The sequence below is a fragment of the Bombyx mandarina genome, chromosome 01 (assembly GCF_030267445.1).
Source record: "Bombyx mandarina strain Sakado chromosome 01, ASM3026744v2".
NCBI classification, from domain to species: Eukaryota; Metazoa; Arthropoda; class Insecta; order Lepidoptera; family Bombycidae; genus Bombyx; species Bombyx mandarina.
This window is the reverse complement of record NC_143208.1, coordinates 8,159,297-8,179,900: the sequence shown is the minus strand read 5'-3', so window position 1 is coordinate 8,179,900 and position 20,604 is coordinate 8,159,297. Positions and strand designations below refer to the sequence as shown.

Here is a 20,604-nt window from a genome sequence, read left to right as displayed (position 1 = left end):
CATATATTTAATATACATCCATAACCCTGGAAAAGACATTTATATTTATCATACAAATATCTACCCTTGGCGGGATTCGAACCCGCGACCCCCTTGTGTAGTGACCATGTTACTTACCACTACACCAGACGGCCGTTACAATACAATTGAGATTTCGACCTCATGTCTCACGGTGGAGGCGGCATTCACACGGTGATGTCAAGTTCAGGAGAAATAAGACAAATAAAAAGAAAAAAATATTGTAAAGCAATGGATTTATAAATTTTCACAAAACAAAGCGTAATTCGATGAAAACTATTCCAAGTATAAACAGGATCCTTGTTATTATTCTTAGTATTTACGAAATATGATCCATGTGTTTATGCGCGTTCTTATTTTATCATAGTAGTTAACTTGTTTTGTGCATTACAGCCACGAGTTAAATCGCAAAATTTAAAGATAAGTTTTAATAAATAGCATTAGTTATAATTTTGCTATTTTTTTTATTTTATTAAACGTGAACATGTGTGTGTGGCGCATTTACGTTGTAGATGTCTATGGGCTCCAGTAACCACTTAGCACCAGGTGGGCTGTGAGCTCGTCCACACACATAAGCAATAAAAAAAAAAAAAAAACATTTAAGAGTCAATTACGAATAAATTTAAGAATGAAAGCCATCGGTTTTTTAAAACTATTAGCTCGCGTTCTGTCGAACATTAATGAAAACACACTTACACGGGCAATAAAAAACTTTCCCTGATATTTTCATATATGTATATATATATATTGCTTAGTGTGTGGACGAGCTCACAGCATCTACAACATAAATGCGCCACCCACCTTAAGATATAAGTTCTAAGGCCTCTGTATAGTTACAACGGCTGCCCCGCCCTTCAAACCGAAACGCATTATACTGCCTCACGGCAGAAATAGGCAGGGCGGTGGTACATACAGTAATTACGCAAATTATAATTTACCGGGTTAGATTTTTATTACACGATGCTATTCTTTCATTGTGGAAGTCAATCGTGAAGATTTGTTATTCAAATTTAAATTCAAAATCATTTATTTTAACTTAGATGTCAGTATGACACACTTGTTGAATGTCAAAATAAAAATAACAATATTAACTCTACCACGTTAAGTTAAGTACGTATTTCATTAGAAAAATTGGTACCCGCCTGCGGGACTCGAACACCGGTGCATCGCTACAGACGAATGCACTGGACGTCTTATCCTTTAGGCCACGACGACTACAATCTAATATATAGACGTAACGTGGGTAGGCCTCCCACAAGATCGACCGACGACCTATTGAGGTTCGCGGGGATCCGCTGGATGCAAGCAACGCAGGACCGGTCTGTGGGCTGATAAGAAGAAGAAGAACATACAACTACAAAATGACTGTACAAACATTCAGTTTCCACTGAAAAAAAAAGCATGCGAGCGCATACACCACACACAACGAAACATTTATTTTGATATATTACATTAGATTTTGCAGGGACAAATTGAGAAGTTGAAAGTTATGAATGTATAATATGTCGACGTAGTTTGCGAACTGTGTACCAACCACATTGGAAATCATGATGCGAAATTATAATGACATATGACAGTAATCGATAGAATCGATCTATAGAAGTTTATCTATCGGAAATAAAATATGACCTGTAATTATTTAAAAGTCTCCTACCGTACCTTTTTTTTTACCATACCTACCATATATATACATATAATTTCAATTTATTTAATAGAATAAATTTAATTCAGTATAACAATGTTTCTTTGAAAGACATACTTTTGTTTTTAATACTATTATGCTTCGGTTAAAAACCTTTCAGGAAAGTTATGTTTTTTTGTAATAGTATGGTGTAAATTTAATGCAATCACAATTATTTTTTTTAGAGTTTATTGCATCTGTTTCAAAAAATCTGATAGTAAAAGTGCAAGGGCGTTCTTGCGTTAAAGCTAGCTAGTGTGGCGCGACGAGTCATGCCAAGTTTTAAAATTAGCAGCCCCTCTCACCATTACAGTGTAGAACGGTTGATGGCCAAGTCGTACAAAAAAAATGTATACATCTAATACTTCTAATTATTATCTTTATTGCAAGAATTATTTGTAAACCATCATAAAGATTCAATCAAATGACAACGGCATTTCAAAATAATTAGATACTGTTACCACGACACACCCATAAATCATCTATTGTATTTATCACTAATCAATCAATTCATCGTAGTATTGCTCTGGCGTAAATAGCGTACAGGGTGATTTGTGTGAATTAACGCGGTGTTTTATCATTAAAATCGTGCAATTGTTTTTGAGTATTTGTTTATTCTAAAATAAATAGATTATAAATTTAAGTAAAAATGCCAAGGAACATCTCGAGTTATGTATTGTAATGATGTTATTTTTAATAGCGCAGTATTTGTTATATTATTATATAATAAATCAAGGCCCTCTTTTTTCGTAAAAATTCTATCTGGACAAACTCTCAAAATATTGTGAAAATATAAATAAAAATCGTGTATGCGCATCGAAAATTGAAGATTATACACTTTTTAAACCTATTAATTAAAGTATGCTCATTTACCCTATCAATAAAGACACATAAAAGCACAAATACATATATTATACAGCTAAATGTTTGAATATACACATAAAGTACTAATTTAAGGAGAGTATAGAAGAGTGATTAAGAGGTATATGAAAGATATAATTGCTTGGCTTTGTATTATTTAATACAAACACAGGCTTGCAAACTTGAATACCAACCAGCCGTTAAGATGTCGGCTACAAGAGTAGTTTTTCTTTATATTATTTAAAATATGCAATATTCGTGATTGAAAACAGTTCTTCTTATAATATTAATAATTTTGTGAAAAGATAATGTTTGTTGTATCAGTAGGTAGATATTTATGTTACTTATGTAAATATAGAGTTCGCTCAATAAACGAAATTCGACAGTAATCACTGACATCTCAAGGCTTAAATTCAATTTACGTGTTTTCTTATTTTTTTTAAGTTATATTGTTAATTCGAAAAGAAGTTTAAAAATAATTCGAATGTTTTTTTAATAACTTTATGAAAGCTGTCAGTGGCTAATTAACAAAAAAAATCGCTTGTGAAACAGAAGCAAAGAAAATTTCTTGTAGCAACAAGACAGCGATGACGACATATCGTATGATGTAAAAGTATTTGTTCTAGGGATTGATTATCATTACAACGGTTGAAGATAAGGGAATGATATACATATTTTATTACAATAAGCGCAACTGCTTCTTCTTAAATATTGTCTGGTACATAGGACGTCATATTCATTAGGCCACGACGACTTCCAATCAAACACAACTCATTCTAATTTTATAAACTGAAATCAACATTCTATATGTATCACTAGCGCATAGTATCGCATTAAAATGTTCAAGTATTTGTTATTTCCTCAAGATCGAACGATCACCAGATTATTTATGTTTATCAGATATTTTAAATTAACATAGAATGGTGTTGTTGTGAGTCAAGTGTAGGTACGATTTAATTGATAATTAACTAATAATTGTATAGATTTTAATGTGTTAAAAAAACATTTGTTAGTAAAAAAATATTTATGAGGATTTTCATTATTTAGTATCTGTTGTACGTATTTTTGTATTTTAGAACCAAAATTAATTGAAAAATGCGTATTAGATTATGATACTATAAATATTTTCAATTATAATAAAATAAATTGTATTTTGTTCATGTAGACAGCTAGATTAAACAGGAGCGAGACAGTTTAGTAGTTATGCTCGTACGTGAGATATGACCGAAGGCAGAATCTATTCATTTTGAAGGTTGCATGTAAACACAATTTAGAGGAAAACTATTTATGAGAGACATCTCATTTAACAAACATAAATTTTTTCGACTGTTCACTTTCCGGCGGTAATACTTAATATTTTACCGGGCCGATTTAACTCAGTTATTACAAGTTTTTTTGTTTTCCACGGGCGAATATCGCCTGATTCCCACCCGCGCGGCAGGTGGGGTATGTGAGAGTTGAACCTCACTAAAAACGGCTCCTGCCGCTCATAGCCGGCGCCCTAACCCAGACCGGGCCGGAACCCAATCGGGGCTATTGAGACGGCGGGACAGAGTTGATGCAGAGCATATTATATCCATCCCGCCGTCCAGACAATGTCAAGTTAGGCAATTTTTTTTTATTTCGTTTCGTAGGCCCGAATTTTTAATAAAATACTAGCTGACCCGGCAGACTTCGTAGTGCCTCAATCGATAAATAAAAGACCTAAACTTTTGTGTAAAATAAACTTAAAACAAAAAAAAAGAATCCGCCCGACGGGGGCCACATCAAAGAAAAAACAAAATTGTTATTTTTATTTAAATCCGAACATTTTCATTCATTTATCTACGTTTTGAGCCTTCTCTGGACTTTCACAAATAATTCAAGACCAAAATTAGTCAAATCGATCCGTTCTCGAGTTTTAGCGAGACTAACGAACAACAATTCATTTTTATTTAAATAGATAGATTACGAGCAAATTAACTCTCTAGTGACATAACACGTGAACGTACATAGATCTAAATACCTTAATTGAATTCCACATGCAATTATTATTGTATTGTAACGTAGAATTGTATAACAATTCGTATTATATATCTTCTAAATACTCCGTATTTATTATAATGAAAAGAATTAACGTCATCTAAGACGGCCTGTAACCGACTTTACGATTTTCTAGTACACTCATTGATCGAATGGAAATTATTATGTTTCAATTCAGTTACGAGCAAGCAAACTATCCTGTCCTACGCTCTTGTGTAATTGCATTAGTTCACAAGCGATCATAAATTGTATCACAAGCTATTACAAAGTTCTCCATCAGAGCTGAGCGTAACTAGATTTTATGGTTGATAGTTTCACTCAGGCTACAGAGTCTGAAATAAACCTATCAATATGATCTAGGCACAGGCTAAAGCCACATATTTGCATGGAAATAATAGCCTTTAAGATACTTGTTTATTGGGTGGATTGCACTCAAAGATATTGTTTAAATAAATCATTGAATCTTTGGGTACACAATTCGTGATTTAAAAAAAATAGCTGTGTGGTAAAAAATTTTATATGTTGTAATTCGATTACGTTGATCTTAACTAAAACTAAGCCATTGTGTCTACTGTGGTTTATAAATGAATAACTTCAATTCTAGTATATTTTTTTCGTTTTTTTTTTGACTAACTATCGAACGAGTAGGCGAGCTCACGGGGCTCATCCTGTCGAATTTGCTAACACTAGCCCTAGCAAGGACAGTCGCTGAATCTACCATCGGATCGCAATTGCGACTCACTGTAAGAGGGCGACAGCGGCTTTGCGTTGCCCCGTCGCTTGGATCGGATATGGTTTGGTAATATTCTTCATAGTGCTATATAGGTAGATTAGCTCAGGGCTCACCTGGTACTAAATAGTTAAAGGGGCCGTAGAAAACACGGATAGGAATTCCTCCATCTACACGTCTTAAGACACGAGCTATAAGTCTTAATTGTAATATTTTGTGGTTGTACTATCCTTAAAATAGCAAAAATAGAAATAACAATGATGCCTAACCGCGCTGCATAACAATACAACCTACCACCTGCCTACTTGTTTATAAAAGAACTGTATTCGCAATCATTTGATGTCTCAAAGTATTTTAAGAACGTTGAAGGATGTGTATGCATATTTTTGTCATGTGGGGGAGGAGAAATTGCTATAGAAACGATAAAAATACTTCGATATATGAGTTATTCATAAAATTTTCATACGTAGCCAAAAGATACTCGTTAGGGTTTTTTCCGTTCATCTTGTAACGATTTTGTACAAACATGGTTTGCTTTTACTAAGGGTATTTTAGGCGATTTCATTTACGACTTGGAAATTTTTAAAAACGAATAGTATTTTTTTTATATTTATTGCCTTTGTGTCCGTTATTTTGATGTGTCCAATCATTTTGTTAATTCGCTCAAATAATGTACCAGAGCAAGGCTTTATCATCAAAGCAATGCGCGTTCACGCGTCACATGCAGCGCGTGTAGTGAAACATAGCAGCTGTATGTATGTACTGTACCTAAATCTTACCGAATTCGAAACTACTAGAAGGAAATTTGTATAAAACTAAATTAAAAAAAAGCGTATACTAAGAATAACTTTTTCTTCCTACCTATGCTGATAGCCTTGAGAGGCTATTTCAGCTTCGCCCTAATGTGTAGGTGAGCTCATGGGGCTCAAACCGGAGTAGTGCTAACACTGGCCCTAGCAAGAGCAGTGGTTCGCAGAATCTACCACCGGATCGGAAACGCGACCCACTGAGAAGATCCGGCGAGAAACTCAGTGGGCTAGAATTACTAGTTAAAAAGCAGATATAAATACATCCTCTGTATACAAAGGGACAAGCATACGTGTCACCGTGATTAAGCCGCCTCTAGAACTTAAAGAACAAAAGGATATGTTTACAACTGTCCATTGTAAGATCTTTGAGTCATCTAGTTGCGGATACAGATATAATTTGAACAGAAGAAGTAGACAGGATGGGTATTAAAGTCGTGCCTGCGAAAAGATCACCTCGTCGTAATATATACTGAAACTTAGAATCATAGAGATATAAAACGAAAGCACCGGTACGACTACTCTGAACGGTTGATGTGGAAATAGTAGGGGGTTAAGACGGCCATTATCACGTCATTAGCCAGAAAGACTACTTAAGAACAGGATCATCTGGCTTGAAATACATAAAATGTAAAAGATGGAACGTGGACGTCAATTTAACGAAATATTTGGGACGTATTTAAAAATAGTGTGTAGGTTGTGCGACATTATCGATTTCATTTTTATTTATTTTTTATTATTGATTGATTTTTGTTGGAGCTGCGGCCTTTCTAGTTTCACCAGGACAGGTGGGTGACCAAATACTCAGCCAGGGGGAAGGGTGGAATTAGCTAACAGCCGTCCGAGCGCCTCCGAAGGAGACCTAACAACTCGAGAGCAGCTGCTTAGCGGATGAATCAACAACCGGATCGGAATCGCGACCCGCTGAGAAGATCGGGCGAGAAACTCAGCGGGCTGATGCATGGGTTAGGTTGCACGACAAGCCCCTTGCCGAGTTCGACGAGTATGGTTACCGGGGTCTCTCTAGTGTTATGCCGGCCACTGACATGCGCGCAAACATTCGTACAATGTACGAATATTTGCGCGCATGTGAGGGTCGCAGGGCCGTCAAACATTCATTCGCAAACCTAGCGGCTGTGCAAATGGGTTCGCGTACTCAATTTGCGAACCCGTTTGCGCTTCCTCCTACACTTGTTTACGAATGTCTCACGAATTTCTCCTCCTTTTTAATTCGTCAATAGAACATTGAAGAGAAAAAGAGTTTTCAATTCTTTCCCAGACATCATTAACAGCCATGCTGTTTTTAAGGGATTTCTTTTGATGAAGATACGCTACACAGTAGACGTCACGAACTATGAAAATGGCGATACGTCCGTTACCTTCGCAATTGTCAGCGCAACTGGGCAAACGAATGTGTGGGAGACTACGCGAAGGTTCGCGGCTCGCGTGCTTTGATGTCTGTTAAAAAACCGACACAGCTTGGAAAACCACGAATGCAACGAAAACTTTGCATAATCATTTGCAAATGTCGTCCTACACTTGCGGGTTTGCGTATTCGTGCGCATGTGAGTGACCGGTATTACAGCTGAAGGTGTCTAATACAAGGGTCCATATTTTGGATTTGATAGATCCGTAAGGACGTGATGCGTTTTTTATTGATTTTGGCAGAATATTACGGATAGGTTGTGTTTTATGAGTCAATAAAGAAAAGTTAATTGAGAAAGTATAATGTATACATAGGTATATGTCTGTGTGTACGAGGAGAAAGTATAGTTAGCAACAGATGAAATGATTTACTTCTTAACAATAGTCTAAATTAAAATCAGTTTTACAATTTTCAGTTGTAATGTCTAAAATCAGAGCAAGATTAAATCCATAAATCTGATTATATCGTTTATAAATCTGCAATGTATTAGAAAATGTGTACGAAAATAAAAACCTTCAGAATGTAGGTTTTAATTCATCAATATTATCCGTCTAAAGAGCCCTACTTAACAGGTCAAGCTCGGTCATAGCACTAAGGTGTGGTGCTTTCAACGCGATCACTGCTATGTTTATATTAAAGCTATAAAATGATATTCTATATGTTAAATCTTTAGCTATGAAATTCCCGTTTCGTTTACAGAAAGTTAAAGTCTTTTTTTTTATCCTTTAAAATATGCGCCCATGTTATCAACGCATCTCTCTCTGCCAGCGCAGTGGCAATTTTTTCAATTCTTCTTGTCCCCTTCTTGAAGAGGTGAAGGGTATGGTAGACAATAAACTCTTCAAAGGCATTTTTCTCTGTCTCTCGTGTATTGAATTTTTACCATGTCAAGAAGATGTCCAAACTTTGAAAAAAAAACCCGTCAGTACAGGTCTGGTAAGTAGGTACGGTCGATGAGGAAAACTTCCAACCCTAGAGCTATTGTAGCACCTCTCTAGCACCTTGTCTATTTTTGCAGCAAAAAAAGGTATGATAATAATATTTGCTTATTAAAATACGATACGGTTCGGGTCGCTAGGTTTCTGCAGCTCTTTAATATGTATTAGAAAATTCATCTGTTGATGTTTCAACATTACGACAGAAATACTGCGACTTATTTGAAAAGCAAATATATTTAACTAGTTTTTTACGTCTTTGTAACGTTGGTATCCTATGGTAAACCTATATCGTATTAAAGTCTTATCAGACTCTGCAAAAGTGAGTATCATGTTTTGATATGTTTTTTATTCTCTTTGTACGGGAAAAAATACGGGAAAAATATGGGAAAATGGCCCACACGGTAACGAGCTGTTACCGTCGCTAATGGACGTCGGTAATACTAGGGGCACAAGCCAAGTCCTTGCTTATGTGATCGTGTGCTCCACGGCAGATATAGATTCTGATATAGGTACCTACCTATATTGATAGGCTGGTAGAGCGGTGGTACTGCGTGGGTTCATAATACGCTTTTATTTTGGATTAAATAGTTATTACAGCATTTTATATTAAGTACTTTCGATAGTGTATTGGATTTCATTCATTTCCTTTTAAAAAGTAAGTTTTTTTTCCCCCTACCAATGCTGATAGCCTTGAGAGGCTATTTCAACTTCTCCTTGACGTGTAGGTGAGCTCACGAGGCTCAAACCGGAGTGTTGCTAACACTGGCCCTGGCACGAGCAGTAGTTCGCAGAATCTACTACCGGATCGAAACGTGACCCACTGAGAAGATTTGCCGAGAAACTCAATGGTCTGTTTCTATGGGTTAATTTACTCGTCGAGCCCTTCGTCACAAGCGACGGGTTCGGCGAGGACGGTGACCGGTGCTTGAGGTGCCTAAAAGCACCGTTAATGGATCGGGAGGATCCATAATGACGTGAAAGTAAGCTGAAATTATCGATTGTTATCATAAAATTTGATAATTCACCAAAACAAGAATGATTTTTTTCAGGTTTATTATGCTATCATTACTAAGATCTTGTCATTCTGGGTGAAAATTGTCGTGCAGCCTCAGTCATGCCGGTATTACGTCTATGTGGGGGACCCGGTGTGGGTTTGTGTAGTTTGTCAACGCAGACGCGACGGTCGTTAGTCGATGCTCTAACAACCAAAAGGCGCCTTTTCGCCCTCTCCCCTACCGTGCGTTTTAATGACGAAGCTTAAAGCATATTCAGTTAAAGGTAGACAAGTGTTTTTTGAATTTATACTTCTTTAGGCGCGTTATGAAAAATTGATGAGAGTGAAATTTTACGATGCGCGCGCACCGTGACACAAAATTAACAGAAATGAAGTTGCCCACTAAATCGCTCATTACAATACGACCGACGTAACTTGGCGAGTCTGAATATAGCCGCAGGTGAACTTTCGCGCATGTACACTCGTAAAAAAAGTGTTATTAGCATTAATTCTTTAACGTTAAATATTTTTTATTAATTATTTAATATTTAAAAAAAAAAGAAATAAATTTAATAAAAATAAAGCTTCTTACGCGCGTACATAAGAACAGGCACCCTTTTTTTTCTAAATTTCCTTTTTCGGGCATATTGCCGCACCTAACACGGGTCACTCACATGCGCACGAATACGCAAACCCACAAGTGTAGGACGACATTTGCAAATGATTATGCAAAGTTTTCGCTACATTCGTGGTTTTCCAAGCTGTGTCGGTTTTTTAACAAACATCAAAGCGCGCGAACCGCGAGCCTTCGCGTAGTCTCCCACACATTCGTTTGCCCAGTTGCGCCGACGATTGCGAAGGTAATGGACGTATCGCCATTTTCATAGTTCGTGACGTCTACTGTGTAGCGTATCTTCATCAAAAGAAATCCCTTAAAAACAGCATGGCTGTTAATGATGTTTGGGAAAGAATTCAAAACTCTTTTTCCCTTCAATGTTCTATTGACGAGTTAAAAAGGAGGAGAAATTCGTGAGACATTCGTAAACAAGTGTGGGAGGAAGCGCAAACTGGTTCGCAAATTGAGTACCGAACCCATTTGCACAGCTGCTTGGTTTGCGAATGAATGTTTGACGGCCCTTCACACTTCACATGCGCGCAAACATTCGTACAATGTACGAATATTTGCGCGCATGTCAGTGGCCGGCATAATACAAGATGTCCGCTCGTAGGGGGCACGCGGTGTATGTGAGACTTGGCGGTCTGCAGTAGTTGGGGCAGTCCGCGGTCCTAAGGATGTTTTAAGGCCCCAACCAAAGGTAGATAGGTGTCACCAAGAGTTTCTTATTTGGTATTTCATTATTTTTTTTCAATGCCATATTCTCTATAAATGAAAAAGATATTTCCGTAATATTCTGGAAGTTCAACGAAAAATACCTTGTGCTTTCTATTTTCGAGATTCGTGTGTATGTACCGTAGCTTTAGCAACTGTTATTACAAAGTAAAGGAAAAATACGTATTAATTTACTCAATTGGGTAGTTTATATAAAGAAAAGTGAATAAATTTTGCTAAATGCACTACTAAGTGAATCAAAAATCATCGATTGGCTCGGTGATTTGTAAAGTATTGAAGTGAGATGTGTCGAATGAACAAGAGTTTAATTTTAGGAAATTCAATAGCAGGCAAGAGCGCATTTGTTTCGCCAATGGTTATTAGTATTTGTTAAGACCATCTTTAATGTAAATCGTAATCAAGATATTGTGAACTAGTAAAATGTTAATTAATTTTCTCAAATTATATTCAATTAGAATGTTACATGTGTGTGTTTAATTTGGTGTTTATATGGTTTGTAACAGCATCCAGAAGTCGTCGTTTTCGAATCTCAGGCAGGTACCAATATTTCTAATGAAATACGTACTTATCAAATGTTCACGATTGACTTTCACGGTGAAGGAAAAACATCGTGTAATAAAAATCAAACCCGCCCAATCAAATTATAATTTGCGTAATTACTGGTGGTAGGACCTGTTGCGAGTCCGCGCGGGTAGTTACCACCACCCTGCCTATTTTTGCCGTGAAGTAGTAATGCGTTTCGGTTTGAAGGCTGGGGCAGCCGTTGTAACTATACTTGAGAACTTATATCTCAAGGTGGGTGGTGCGTTTATATCAGCTCTGAGCTCGTCTACCGATCTAAGCAATAAAAAAAATCTAATAAATAAAAATGATTTGAATTTTGCTTTAAAGTCTATATGTATAATATCCCACCATTGTTTAATACATTGAATAAAATTTTACAAAAAAATAACCAACGACAAGCAGTAGTGAATTATTGAATTTTTATACAACAAATCATAATATCAAATTATGTTATATTCAATGTATAAATGTACAAGATCGATAGTGACTTACACTTTGGGTGGCTGCTCATCACTTCCGCTGGGTTGGGGACAGATAATAGGATCTAGAGGCATCTGGTTACGCTGCGTATTCAGCAGCAATGCCAGAGCCGGCGAATTCTGCCGCATATTATACGGTTGCGCTTGCGGCGGGGGCGCATTCTGTGGAACCGCCACCCCTTGTTGCTGGTACGGCGGGTACCCTTGGTATAGATAGGGGTTGTAATAGTCGGCCCACTCGCGGTGCAGCAGAGACCAATCAGCCATGTTGCGTTCTTTACAATAGGTGGGATGGTACTGCGCAAAAATTGCACGCGTGCACCGGCGGACGCATCGCGCGCGCACTGACACCCGTCCCGCGCCGCGCCGCCTTGCAACGCATAATAAACAAACTGCAAATCCTTTATCTGGCCACGATTCCGTCACACACGTAGTTGGCCAGATAAAAGTCGATCTTCAACTATGTTCGTATTGTTATTTACTTTATTAGCTAAAATTTCAATTTGGTAGGCAGCGGCTTGGCTCTGCCCCTGGGATTGCTGAAGTCGATGGGCGACGGTAACCACTCACCATCAGGTGGGCCGTATGCTCGTCTGCCTACAAGGGCAATAAAAAAATAAAAAAATTGAAGACATTGGTTGATTTATTTGGGGAAACGCTGAGTTTCGTCACTTATTGATCAGTGTGAAGTTGAAGAAGATACGTGTTTCTCTATGACGACACTCCCAAGTGTTGGCACGTAAGATTTTCAAAATACAGGCACTCTCGAAATGTACTTAAAGTATTTACTTTATATTTTACTAGCGACCCGCCCTCGCTTTGCTTCGGAAACTATAATTTATTATTGATTTCTCCACTATTTAATGGATGTTATTATACATATAAACTTTCCTCTTCAATCACTCTATCTATTAAAAAAAACCGCATCAAAATCCGTTGCGTAGTTTTAAAGATTTAAGCATACATAGGGATATAGGGACAGAGGAAGCGACTTTGTTTTATACTATGTAGTGAAATGCAGTTTCGCTTCAGACAGAAGAATAATATTGTTTTAAATTTTAATTACCCTGATTTTGTTTTAAAAAAGAGAAGCTCATTATGGTATTTATTACAATTTTACACTTGCACTTAGTGCATCGAAAAACAAATATAATATAAAATAAAAAAAATCTTGCTTTCATTATTTACATTCTAACAATTGATTACAACGTCGTCCATGAAACGGAGACATTAGAATCGTTGAAATCAGGTTTTGAATTTGACTAAGATTTGCGATAACTTATGAAGTTACATAATAAATGAAGTTTGACGTTCTGAAATGAGAATTTGGATTGGGTGAAAATATTTTAAGCGGTACGGTAAATTGGCCGGTGTTCGGGAAATAAATAAAAATGTTTTGCAGTGTATCATCGCGACAATCAGTACATTGCGATTATTATTAGAAGTTGATGCAATTCACCTCATCTTTTTACGAGTTATTTTTGATAGTGATTAAGGGACAATTGAATAAAATCGGACATCAACGGCTTTTTACTATTTTTTTCTTTTTAACAAGATAAATATTATTATTATTTTTGTTTCTATTTAATTTCTCTATAACAAATGCCTGATCTTTGCTATAAAATATATAATTAAAAAAATTATCAGAAAAATTAAAAATTACGATTACTTTCAAAATCTAAGAAAACCTTTCACCCAAAAAAATATCGTTTTACTATTTTTTAGTACGTACACACCAACAAAATTTAAAAAAAAAATTACAAGCGAAGACGGCCGGATCCTACCTTAAAATTGCTATTCCATATTACTTAAGATACATGATTGGGTTTTAATAATAATTAAAAAATGTCCAAGATTGAAAGTTAACCAAAATTGTTTTTATTTTATTTTATGAAGGCTTGGGTTCGAAGTACTTCAATAGATTAATTTAGAGTAGGTATTTCTATAATTAGGTCGCCAAGGTCAGACGCGTAGGACGCAGAGAATCCCACTTATTGTCTGCTACGTCCTATGACCTGTGATGTGATAACATCAGTACTTTATACTTGTTGCATTCTAAAATAGCAGTATGTTCGGTAAATTTGTCCACTTGGATCGTTTTAAATCCGAAAATATTCGTTAGGGGCTACGTCATGGGTTAACTAGGTTTTTTTTTTTTTTTTGTTTTGGTCAGGAGGAAATCGCCGGATTTCCGCCCTTTTCTGGGGATACTGGGCGGGGTATGTCAGAGTCGAACTGACTAAAACCTCCTGTCGCTCAACAACCAACGTCCAAACCTCGCATGAGACAGAACTCATGACAAGGCAAAGGGGGGAAGGTGAAGCGTTTAGTGCGGAGCACATCTCTCCCATCACCCTCCCCCTCGGGACGTCGGACTGCCGGTCGTCGGCGCCACGACCACCAGTCCTCTCGGTCGGCAGACTGTCCGAAGCCCGCCTAGATGGCGCCGGTTAGAGTGGGTTACCCTACGGAATACCCCGCTGGGCCAGAACCAGCGTGGGTCGAGGATAGCCGGCCTTCCATCACCCGGATGCTCTTGCGTAAAACGCGTGCAGAGCAGCTTGCACGTCGTCTTCTTAGGCCCACTCGCCGGTCCCCAGACCGACATGTGAGGGGACTCGAAACACTTAGAGGGCCAGGGCTTGGGTGAGATCCGCCTCCCTGGCCCCCGCTCGACGGCGGCGGGATTGTGCGTCTCTCACGCGCCCCGCCGCCTCCTTCTGCGAGATGGTGCACTCGCAGAAGTCGAGCATCGCCTTCCACGACTCGTCGTCGCCGAGCATCGATGCCACAACACTCGGCAACGACAAGTCGGTTCCTATTTTTGCGACGAGGACACGGCGGGGCAGGCGACGAGCGTATGCTCTGCCGTGTCCAAGTCGCAACCACAATGGTGGCACTGTGCCGTCGGCTCGGCTGTGATCCGGTGCAGGAACTCACCGAAACAACCATGCCCAGTGAGCACCTGCGTGAGCCGGAAAGTGAGGCGTCCTCTGTCACGATTCACCCAATCCACAAGGACCGGGCGAATCGCCTCGACGGTCCTACGACCAGCCGAAGGATCAGCCAGCCGTCTGGACCATGACTCCAGCACGGACCGCCGAGATTGGCCCCTCCGCGCTCTGACCACACTGGGGCTGGGACGCGCCACGCCCCGGGCACGAAGGTCAGCCCGCCACTTATAGTCAGCGGCGAGCGCCTCCGCTTCCAGAACCCAGGGCGGCGTCCCAGCCAGTACACACGCCGCCTCAAAGGAGATGGTGCGATAACCACGGATGACCCTGACCGCGATGGTGCGTTGCGGCCGTTGCAGCAGCTTCGCCACCCCCACGGCCAGGGACTGGCCCCACACGGGCGCCCCGTATAGGGCCATTGATCGCACCACCCCCGTATAAAGACGGCGCGTCACCTGGTCAGGCCCCCCGACGTTGGGCAGAAGCCGGCTTAACGCGCCGGCCACCCCCAACAAACGAGGGACCAGGTTCTGAAAGTGAGCACGGAAGGTCCAACGACTGTCCAGAATGAGGCCGAGGTACTTCAACTGCACCCCGACCCCGATACGGACGCCTCCAACCACGGGTTAACTAGGTAGGTGTCAATTAAATTTAGGTAAACTCTTCATATGATTATGGAGGGGTGAAGGCTATTTGGTTAAAGCGACATTTTGGTTAATGAATGAATCATTGAAAATGATTTATTTCAGAAACAAGTTCATATGTGTACATAGAATCATTGAAATATATTTAAAATTACCATTTAACCATCATCAGTTAAACATGAAAAATATATGTAACTATATAGATAATTAAAAATATATATGATTAAAAATGATTATCAGTGGAAAACTTCTTATTTAGAATCAACTTTAATAATAAGCGTTTATCTTTGTAATTAAAGTTATGTTTTATTTGGTATTAGCATAAGCAGCTTGATGTTTCTAATTGATCTACGATCAATTTAATCTCATCCAAAAAGCTGAAGAATTTTTTTGTTATAGTAATTTTAACCTTTAAAGGACCCTAAAATATCCTTTATCTTTGTCTTTAAAAAGAAGACCTATCGCAGCTTTCATCATGTAGTCACTGGAAAATCTTCTGCGTCTTTTTTAAATTATGAAAAAGAAAAACCGTTCGATTCGGTTCATTTTTGAAAAATCTGTGTCTGTTAAGGCCCCTCTTGCAATCCGTGCGGTGTTGCGTTGTCTTGATGAAAAATAGTCCCGTGCGGCAATTTTCTCGTCGTTTCTGTATGATTGCCTCGCAAACCTGAGTCAATATATTGACATAATATTGACCATTCATCGTAGTTCAAGTAGGTAGGCAAGTAATCGATCAATAAAATTCCTTCGTAATCCCAGAAAGCTGTTGTCATAAGCTCGGACGTCAATATCTCCACTTTATTATTATTAACTTAAGCGTCTCTTTTTTTATCTATTGTACGGATTCATGTTTTGAGTCTGTGTCATATTGGTGAGTCCGCGTTTCATTAACGGTTATAAATTTCGTTATTAAACACCCAACGTGAACTATTTTTATTTCATACAGGTATTTAAATATTGAAGTAATATTCCACAATTCGTTCCTTACTGATCTTTAGTGCTTCAATTAACTGTGAAAATTTAATTCGTCGATCGGTCAATGCGAATTTTTTACTTTACGGACATTCTCTTCGCAGCTCTTTTATCTTGAAAAACCCGATAACATGTGCTGAAAAAATTCTTTAGGTACATTTTTTTTAAAAGTTACGTAATCTCAGCGCGATCTTCCATATTACCAAATTCGGTTTATCGCTAGCAAAGATTAATTGTTTACAAATTGCTTTTAAATTTTTTATAGTACCATTTAATTTTTTTCCATTTAGTCCTACGATTGATTAGTCGTTATAAGATAACTTAGACCGCAATTTCATCAGCCAGGGCGGATTAGATGGTATCATCCCTCGTTAATTGTATTGTTTCGGGTACAGCGTGTACTGTAAATAAATCCTCAGGCAGCATTACGTAGCTCTTGAAAAGCACGCTTGTGACGTTCGCCTCTTGATGGCTACCCAGACGGCTCCAAATTTTCTATCTACTGCTGCGAATTTTTGCACATTTGAGATCTGAAGCGTTGTTCGCTTTCCTTAAAAACACATAAACCTTATTTCCGATTTCAGAACTATGTATCAATTTGAACAAACTTTAATTACGGACACGAATAACCGCGTTGTTGTATCGCCGTATGTTACACCGAATAGCGATGAGGGAGAGCCTTTCAAAAAAGCTTCTTTCTTGGATTTTCGCCGGATTTCCTCATCGGCCATCCAGCCATCCAGCTTGCCAGTGTTATAAACTCAAAGTATTGGTGATTTAATTCGGTAGGCAGCATATTAACTCTGCTCCTGGCATTGCTGAAGTTTATGGGCGACGGTAACCACTCACCGCCAGGTGGGCCATATGCTCGTCAGCCTACAAGGGCAATAAAAATAATAATTAAACGTATAGCAAAGCATTATAGCAAGAAAACATAGTGACATAGTCAAACGGCTCTAAAAAGGCACCGGTTAAGACACCTGTGTATTTCACTTTAAAAAAAACCTTGATACATATCTTCTGAAGCAGCCATCAAGGTACTTATTATCGTATAATGTTTTCAGCCAGCATAAGTACAGAGAAATCTACGGCCCGTATCATATTGAATATTATAGAAAAGGAAATTATAAAATGAATTTGCTCCAATAACCCGATATCTTTAATACAATATTGCAATTAACTAATATTGTTTGGTTCTAGAAAATAATAAACTATATTATTTTGAAGAATGCCTTGTTCGTTACAAAAGCATCAGAGAGTGCCGCATCAATTTATTTTCTCGACGTCGGTTAAAGCAGGTCAACAAAAGGGATCCGTATTCAGGCCGAGATCATTATAAAGCCATCAGAATGCACAATAAATGTTAGCGACGCGTCCTAGGTTACCTGGTACAGCTCGCTGCCTGTCATAAATCAATAGTTCCCAGAGCGAGTATTCGTTTCGCTTTCCGAGATACGCCCAACCGTTTAAAATCCAAATTGAAACAGATTCAACGCATGTCCGGTGCAGCGAGAGAGCGAGCCCGGTCAGACACACGCATACATAGAAATAATATTTTTCCGTTTTGAGTTTTCTTTATAAACGCCTTTTGAAAATTGTATTTATGTTACTAATGTTCTATTTAATCAGTTATTAATAAAGCTAAAGGCGCCAGTTCAATTGATGCTCTTAAAATGCGATTATTATAAGATAAAATATAGTAAATTGTACGTTATTAGTTTCATTAAAAATATACATTATTTACATAGTGATCTAAAAAGAAAAAAAAATGCTTAAATTAAGGAAGTAGCTTATCAACTATTTAGTTCGAGCGTCAGCTGCCAATTTAATAACTTCTTTTAATAATCTGTCTTCTTGTTAAATATTTCAAGAAGCTAGACTAACTAGAGTTATAGAAATCATTGTATTATTTCTTAATTTATAACGGGATCTTTTGTTATCAAAGTTTGATAAAATTCGTTCAAAAAAACGTTCGAATAATATTAAGTGACGTAGATACATACAAATATAACAAAAATAAATAAATTGATTGAAAAAAGCAACTATAAACTCACTTAGATGTAATGATTCTGACTGACCCTATTTTAGGGCAGGCAATACGTCCAGTAGCCACGACGGAACTGCAATCGTTTTGATGTTACCGCACACCGAGAGATGCAAGCTGCATTATTGATTAGGTGTCCATTAGGTCATGTCTATCGAAATCATCCTAGTTTTTCGGTAAAGGAAAATCAAATGCGGCCCCGAAATGAATGAATGAAAATATTCATGCAACAGGTGCGAGCGTGGTCGCGCTTTAAGAAAATGCTAGAGGGATTTCAAAAATGTTTCGCGCCTTCTCGGTCAATGCAAAAGTCCGCGATTGCATTTCCTGCGCATGACGATGATGGGTGGGTACTCGGGTACTCAGCTCAGAAAGTAAATAATTTTGAAAAATATAAGTTTACTCACCGACATTCACGTCATGTTTACGGATGATGTTTTCGTCACTAAATCCCAATTGATTATTTTGACAATTGAAGTTCAATACAAAAAAATTGATATGTCATTCGAGTAATACGTAATTTAAACTTCACTTTTAATTTTACTTAAAATAAAAAATGCAATTTTACTTAGTCCCACATTATATTGTTAAACTTGCTAATTGAGCGTAAAATATTCAATTCTTGAATTTAATAAACTGCTATAATATGTTAGGTAGAATTTCGCTTCGTCGTAGAATTCAATTGCGAAATCAATCATTCGAAACCGACACTAGGGAATTTGTTGTGTTAATTTACTGTACTTTTTAAAAGTAACATACCTACCTACGAGTGCGTTGGTGCCCTAATTTCTTTCTATGTAAAAATGGCCTCTCTAATTATTTTAAAATGTTAGATGCACCCGCCGCGACGTTCCGCGGTGCTGTGTTGCAACTATTGATGAGATCGTAGGTAAATAAAAGACATAGGAGTGGATGTCGATCCGGGGCTCGTTGCTATGACAACCCGGTGCACCGCGCAACTCGCCCTGTAGATCTACAAATTCTAGGAATATAGGTGAACTGTAGGTCGTTCACCTATAGCTGGATCCAGGCTAGGCTGCGTTTTTTTAAATATTGAAATTCTTTTGCTCCCACGATAATGGGTGTTAGACTTAGAATCAAAAGAACATATTTTTCACACGTTAAATAGTAATAGAAATAGATTTTGTTCGTTAATTAAGGTAAGTTGCATCAGTTACATAGTGTTTTGCACAGACAATGTCTACACAGCTTGGATCATTTGAAGAAATATATCACTGATTCAGTATTATTTTAATGACTTCGTTACTAATAAATGTCCTTAAAATATAGCTCGCGTATTGCTTATAAATTATTTTTTCATAATATTTGTGTAGTTTGACTATATTATAGCTTTGTAATCTAATTTATGTATGAGAGAAAATTACACTAAAAACAGTTCACCATAAAATTTCGAAAAATCAGCAAAATCAGTTCAATGCTTAAGATACAATTTATGTCTCAGTTACGATTTGTTAAAGTAAGTGTCGAGATAACAATTCAATGAAGTTTAAAAAAACGTGTAAAAATGTCAACACATCTTTTTTTTAAAAGCTAGAGAACACCAAAAATGATTCCGTCTTAATAAAAGATTTAAGTATGAAAGAATTTAAGTATCAACTTGTATATTAAATCCTGAAACATGGTTAGAATATCACAATAATCAATTTACGTCCAATAAAATTTATTTTGTTTTTTTTTTACCTTAGATGGGTGGAAGAGCTCACTGCCCACCTGGTTGTTTCTAAATTACAGATTTTGGAAAGTTGGTACACACCAATTTTAGCCAAATGTTTTTTTCATGCATACCATAATGCCAAATCTATTTTATTATCTCACAATTATATATGCTAATAATTAAATAAAAATGTAGTGTCTAATATTTATCAGCTTAACGAAACATTAGTTAGTGTTCATATAAGTCAGATTATGAATGATTTAGTAATAGGCACTACATTTCTAATTTCAGTGTCTAATTATTTCATCTTGGAATTAATTCACGCGATAGTGTGTTAAAAATTAAAATAATTTAAATGAATCTGTTGAATAAGATTGGTATTGTTATATTTAAACAGTAAAATTTAAAATACTGATATTAAAAATCGTAAATTCAACAATTCTAA

At 37.4% G+C, this 20,604-nt stretch overlaps 1 protein-coding gene and 1 long non-coding RNA gene across 9 annotated transcripts in view; both read right to left on the bottom strand.

Annotated features, from left to right (window-relative positions):
• Positions 1-19,384, bottom strand: part of BmMET2 (juvenile hormone resistence protein II) — a 50,028-nt gene extending 30,644 nt beyond the window's left edge. For 2 of the 8 annotated variants that reach the window (XM_089728663.1, XM_089728671.1), the window contains exon 1: positions 19,248-19,384. Coding sequence is in view for 4 of the 8 variants with exons in the window: in XM_089728644.1 (XP_089584770.1) it covers positions 11,884-12,137 (254 nt within the window). In the remaining 4 variants the exon portion in view is untranslated. Of the gene's footprint in view, positions 1-11,883; positions 12,491-18,494; positions 18,670-18,891; positions 18,930-19,247 lie in introns of those variants that run through there. The other 6 variants (XM_089728668.1, XM_089728666.1, XM_089728644.1 and 3 more) reach the window with 6 other exon arrangements.
• Positions 1-20,604, bottom strand: part of LOC149503485 (uncharacterized) — a 222,868-nt gene that overhangs the window by 133,213 nt on the left and 69,051 nt on the right. The window lies entirely within an intron of this gene.